General features: G+C 37.0%; 1 protein-coding gene across 1 annotated transcript; it reads left to right on the forward strand.

The window, feature by feature from the left end:
• The first annotated feature begins 2677 nt into the window (after positions 1 to 2677).
• Positions 2678 to 6424, forward strand: LOC105131958 (Cyclophilin-like peptidyl-prolyl cis-trans isomerase family protein). The gene is made up of 2 exons (XM_011035183.1): positions 2678 to 3425; positions 6034 to 6424. Exons 1-2 carry the CDS (start codon positions 2768 to 2770, stop codon positions 6240 to 6242), a joined length of 867 nt encoding a protein of 288 aa, XP_011033485.1. The 5' UTR covers positions 2678 to 2767; the 3' UTR covers positions 6243 to 6424.

The raw sequence follows: 6424 nt of genomic DNA on the forward strand, positions 1-6424 counted from the left end.
GATCATAATCAGGATTCAGTGACCACTGCATTGCACTATTAAATATGGAAACAACAATGTATAATCCCCATCCACGCATGTTCTTTTTCCTAGGCACAAAAATGGCTATATGCTAGGCTGTTCCTGACTTCCCATTTAGGTGCCTGTACAGGTAGCCGGTAACTCGAATGTTAGGGCTGCGGATGGATCGGTCTAATTAGATCTGGGAAAATCTGTAGATAATTCAATATTAGGTAAAGATGATTTGCTGTTGTGTTTCTTCTAGTACCCCGGCATTGCCTCCATCGTCAGCCACCAAGTTGAGGTCAAACTTTTCACGTTGTAAACAATGTTTTATCAAGAAAAACGAGGTGGGCACAGTGAAATAGTCATGGCGTGCTTAAATGAACTCACAAAACATGATAGTATAATGATCCTATCAAAGCCCAAAAAAATGAATATTCATGAAGTTAAGCTATATGAACTGCAGCAACTCATTGGAACAGTGAAGTGCAGATATCAAAACTGTATAATGAATTATGATTAGAGTTAATGGAAGTAATTCCACTAAATATTTATCGAATGGATGCGTGGGACTGTAGGAGATACTCTTGGTCGATATTCCAAACAAACAGTAGCATAAGTTAAAATCAAGAACCATGTGATATGTCGAAATTAAGGTTTTGGTAGTTTCTACATGCATTACGTGAAGAACATTTATTTATTTTTAACTGTGAGTGTCATATTTTAACTAATTCTTTAAAATTATAAAATTATTAATTATATAAACTTTCAGTAGTTTCAAGATTTGCAGCACTCTAATTAATAATTTATAAAAAAATAAATACAAAACCTGAGGAGTTAAATTATATTTTTTGTAATTACATGAATAATAATCTTAATCCTGCAGGACCATTGTTGCACAAAATAGGCGTAACTTCCAACAAGTTGGGTATAAGGCATTCCTCAAAAAGAATCCCTCTTAAAAACCTACCAAAGAAAAGAACTTTTGGTCAATGTCAGCAAGAACAAGCCAAGCCTCTGTCCTAAATTTCTGGAACTCTCAGTTTATTTCTAGGCATAATAAAGGGACCACCACCAGCGGCTCTCAAACAAAGCTAGAAATTCAACAGCAAAAACAAACATATGAACAACTTATAGTCTTGTTCCTGTAAAACTATGCCGTCAGGAACTATCATCAAACCTAGAGGACACTTGAGCATTTTTTTTTTCTGTCGCCTACTCCTATATTCTTGTTTATGACTCTATTTCCCATCTCTATATAAAAGGTAAACAAAATTATGCAAAACTTTCAACTTGTAATACAGAAACATTGAGTCACAAATCTTCCAACACCCACACCCCTATAGCAAGACAGCAGATTCAAAAGCACCGAAGAGAGCAAGCATGTTTATTGCAGCATCTGACATAATGTTTCGATGTGTCTTTGACTGATGCATTTCAATGGACAGCATGGAGACTGAGCGAAGGCCTTACCATCGCAATTGCGACTGTGCACTGCACAAGTCGAAAGCTGGTAGCTTCACTAGTTTTCCTCAACCTAGAAACATATTGTTTCTCGAGAAACAGTCATGGAGAGATTGTTCTTTGTCCCTGGTGACTTATCAACCAAGAATAAAACAGGACCTTGCGACACCAATGGCAGCCTTGTTTACAAACAAAGAAATAGAGAATCAGAAACAATTTAATTAATTTGTTGTTGCAGTTCTTTCTGTGATCTTCCAGCACTCCTCAAGATTAAAAACCTTTCTTGAGGAATTTCTTTGATTCTTAAATTTGTAAATTCTTTGACTACTTCTGTCGATAACTGGATCAGGCAGGGTTATGCCCAGGCATTTCGTTCTTTCATTTCAATTCATCCTGGAGGGTAGTCCTACACTTTACAATTTTTTTTTATGAAGATTAATGCAATTAAGTGGACATTGTTACCATCAAGATTGATGAAGAAGTCCTAATCCACAATATAAAATTGAAAATTGAGTTACTTTTGTGGTTTGACATCTGAGAAAACTATGTCAAAGTCCATATCCAAGAAAAACAAATGAAGACAACAACCATCAGAACAAACCAGAGAGACGAAATTTAAGTCTTGTCTCTGTCATTGTTCTTTTGTAACAGAATCTGTGCTGAATCCTATTTTATTTGTTTGTTTTTTAATGGAATAGCCAGTTCTACGGGCTTCAAAAAATATATAATTGAACAAGAAAACAAACACATCAATACAAAATCACTAAAATAATTTATTGGCCCCAATGCGTGCACCAGTTAAAGTAACTAGGAACTCTTCAAAAGGAAATAGAAAACAAAGGATCTTAAATTCACGAACTACATATTTTTTAAAGATCTTAAATTCACGAACTACATATTTTTAAAAAAAAAAATTAAAAATTATCAATTTAATATTTTTAAAATAAAAATAATTTAAAAAACTATTAAAAAATAGGAACTAGCAATTAGTCTCAAGTGTATATAAAAATGATCCCAGAGAGCCTATAAAACAAGAAAAAGTTTCCATTTTTCTCGAGTTCAAATACAGCTTTATTTATCAAGAGATCCCAAAAATAATTTATTTATCAATAAATATTCTTTTCTTTTACCAATTTAACTACAGAAGAAATCTATCTTCTTTTTATCTTATCCTCGTTGTACAAATGTAGACCCCAGTTCTTGTAGTCCTCTTCTTTCGCAATCTCAAACAACCGATCATCCTCTTTCCCTCTTTCTCCCTAGCCATCCATGTCCACTTCTTCACTTCAATTCCACCACCATGTACTCCCCTCTAACCCCTCCACCGCCACCACCTCTCCTCCCTCACCACCACATCCCTTCTCTCCTCTCTTCTGCCACCATCACCCGCCGCTCCCTCCTACTCTCCACCTCCCTCTCCACTCTCTCTCCACCTCGACCAACCCTTGACACCACTATAACAGACCGTGTCTTTCTTGACTTCTCCATCTGCTCCAATTACCTCCGCCCCGACCGGACTCTCTCCGACACCTTCTCCACCCTCTGCACCGACTCAACTCCCCTAGGCCGCCTAGTTCTTGGCCTCTATGGCCATTTGGTCCCTCTCACTGTCTCCAACTTCAAAACAATGTGCACTTCATACTCTTACAAGAACACTCTAGTCCATAAAATCTTTCCGGGTCAATTTTTTCTTGCGGGCCGGCAAGGTAGGAGAGAAAAAGGAGAGGTGAATGTGCCTCAAGATTTGGCAAGAAATATCGAGAGTGTTGATTCTAAGGCTTTTAAGCTAACACATTCAGGACCTGGGATTCTTTCTTTGTGTTTATCAGAGAATGATGATGAGGATAATATTAAGCTTAATCCTGAATACAGGAATGTTGAGTTCTTGATTACTACTGGACCTGGTCCTTGCCCTCAGTTGGATTACAAGAACATTGTTTTTGGAGTGGTTCTCGAAGGTCAGTTCTTTTCATCTTTTTTATTGAGTTATTAGTAATTATATTACTGTAATTTTCTTTCTTGCATTTGGTTTGATTTTATTCTATTTGTTTAGAACTCTTTTTTGGGTTTGATTTCTTCTTATTGTGGTTTTGGGTAGGCAAACATTCAACATCATAATTAGAAGAACCAAATGTGATGAAGGAGAGAACATAAAGCTGAATTGCTATATATTAATTTTGAGGCTGTATGCATAAAATATTTCTTGAAAGAATCTGATGTGGACTTTTATGAGTTGATCCCAAATCTGATAACATCTATTCCTGATTTAAAAGCTTTGCAGAAACGTTTAAAGGAGTAATCTTTTTTAAATTCTCAGCTCTCACATTGCATCTCCAAGTCCAGACTAATTATCTTCTCTTAGCGTTGCTGTGAAGAAGATCCAATTTGATACCACTCATATCGAACAAAGTTCAAGTAATTGCTTCTGTCTTATTGGGGGCAGTATGTAGCACCCTGTTGGTCCAATCAGGGGTAGCTCAGCTGCCACTATTGCCTCAGGTTCCCGGCCTGCCCCCGATTCCACTACCTTTAATTCCAGCTCTGCCCCAGAATCCGAGGCTGCCTTTTACCCCTGCACTACCCTGCCTTTAGTTTCAGGTCTGCCCCAGGTTCCAGGGCCACCTTTTCCTCCTTCACTACCCCAGATTCCAGGCCTACCTTCAGTTCCAGATCTGCCACAGATTCCGAGGCTGCCTCCAACTCCTCCTCCACCCCAAATTCCTGGAACTCTTTCTAAAAGTAATTCAATGCTTGAAATCAGTAGCCAATGTACCAGGATGTGTCGCGGAAATCACCTCTCCTTGATGGTCAGTTAAGCACTGTAGGATCAGCTTTTTGCAAAGCTTTTAATTCAACAAATGACATTTGTATTCAAAAAATGCTTGCTTTAAATCCACTGTTCCCTTCATTGCTGAATGATGCTTGTAGTCGCACCAGAGGAGCTCTAACTGCTGCCAGTGCTACCTCAAAAGGGTCCACTGGAAATGAGGATAGATTTGCTTAGCTTTAGTTTTCTCCAGCTTTGGTCTTGTGTTGCCTGTTTTCAAGTAGACTCTTTTTTTTTCTGCTAGTATTTGAATTGTTAATATTTGCTTTTAAAAATGAATAATAGAATAGTTTCAGTTTCTTCCATGGACTTTTGCTCTTTCTCTATATCAAACTAACGCATGCATTCACAATTACACAACTGGTGTAACATTAAATTAGTGACACTTTCCCCCATGAAATAAGTCAATATGCACGGTTTGTTCTTAAAATTTAATTTACTATGACAACAGTCCATACTAAAAATTTTATGTGGATATGTCCAATCTCTGATATGTTTTAAGTGGTATGATTTGTTTAGAGACGTTGCCATTTTATTGCTGGTTTCATATTATAGGTCTTGATGGAAATTCTGCAACGATCTCTCTTAGGCATATTTCTCTAGAGAATCAAGCTATTATTAGCCAAAAAACCAAAAATAATTATTCTCTCATTTCAATCTCAAGTTATCATATGTGAAGTCTTTACTGAAATCACCGATAGTTTCTATGTTTTCAGTTAGGGTAGGCGAAACTTTTTCAAGATATGGACTGCTGATTCTAAGGCTTTTAAGCTTGTGCATTCAAGACTTGGAACTGTTCCTTTGTGTTTTGTGTATAATGGTGATGAGAACTATATTAAACTTGATCCAAATTATAGGAATGTTGAGCTTTTGATTACTACAGGACCTGCTTCCTTGCACAAATGTTTGAAGAAATTCTCTTCATCCATCCTCATTGGTTTCTATAAATTCTCGGTCACTATAAATTGCATCTCCAAGCCTAGAAATTGTCTTCTCCTAGCATCCCTAGAAAGAGAGATAAATTTGACAATAACCATGTCAAACAAAGTCAGCAGTTTTCTCTCTCTTAATAATTGCAATATGCAGCAGCATGTTAGTTAATCATGGAAGCTCAACTGCCTTTCACGACCCAGATTCCAGGCCTACCTCTAAATCAAGGTCTGCATCCACTTCCTTCGCCACAAATTCTGAGCCTTCCAAATCCTTGATCTCCACAAGATCTAACTCAATGCTGGTAAGCTTTAACTGACATACCAGTATGTGTCATGGAAACTAAATCATCTTTTCTTCATGGTCAAATGGCACTGCGGGACCAGCTTGCTCCAAAGATATTGTTTTAGTGTGATAACAATTGCGTCACAAAAATATTTAATTTAAATAAATTCTTTCCTCGGTTACTCTTTTTTATTTCTGGTATGACATGGATAGTATAGTTTTGCTTTTGTGAACAAGTAATAAGAGATCAGTTTCAGCTTTCATGTTAATGCATATTGCTTAGCTCTCACCAGAACATACTGCGTCCATACTCCCATTCTCCATCTGTGAAGATCCGTTCAATTGAGGCTTTGGCAGTTTTTGTTGTGCATTACCAGGCAGTCGGATTGATTTAGAAATGATTACATAAATGCTGCTGAATGCCACATAAAAATCCTTAGAGAGAATTAGTGATTGAAATTTATGATGAGCTCATCACCACCATCAATTACATTGCTCACTTTCTCATTGGAATTGCATTACAGGGTTAGATGTTGTGACATCCATAGCTTCCATCCCGACATACAAACCATCTGATAGAATTCGCCAATTCAATGACTTGGCGGAGTTTCTTGGTGATGAAAGAGCACAAAATGCTCGAACAATATGGAACAAGCCTCTGAAGACTGTCTATATCAGTGACTGCGGAGAGCTGAAAGTTGCAAAGCCCTCTCTTACTCCTAGCTTACCATAGTTCATCATTTGTTATATTCATTTGTTCACGTTACATATTTGCCTCCATGTATATGTAGCTTGAATTCTTTCTTCTTTTTTCTTTTCTTCAGAAGGACTCTGTAATACATTCAATGGAATAAGAATGAAAGTAATATGACATAATATTACATTAATCATGATTTCAAACAGCCTATTCATGTT

This window comes from Populus euphratica, unplaced genomic scaffold (genome assembly GCF_000495115.2).
Source record: "Populus euphratica unplaced genomic scaffold, PopEup_1.0 scaffold73.1, whole genome shotgun sequence".
Lineage (NCBI taxonomy): Eukaryota > Viridiplantae > Streptophyta > Magnoliopsida > Malpighiales > Salicaceae > Populus > Populus euphratica.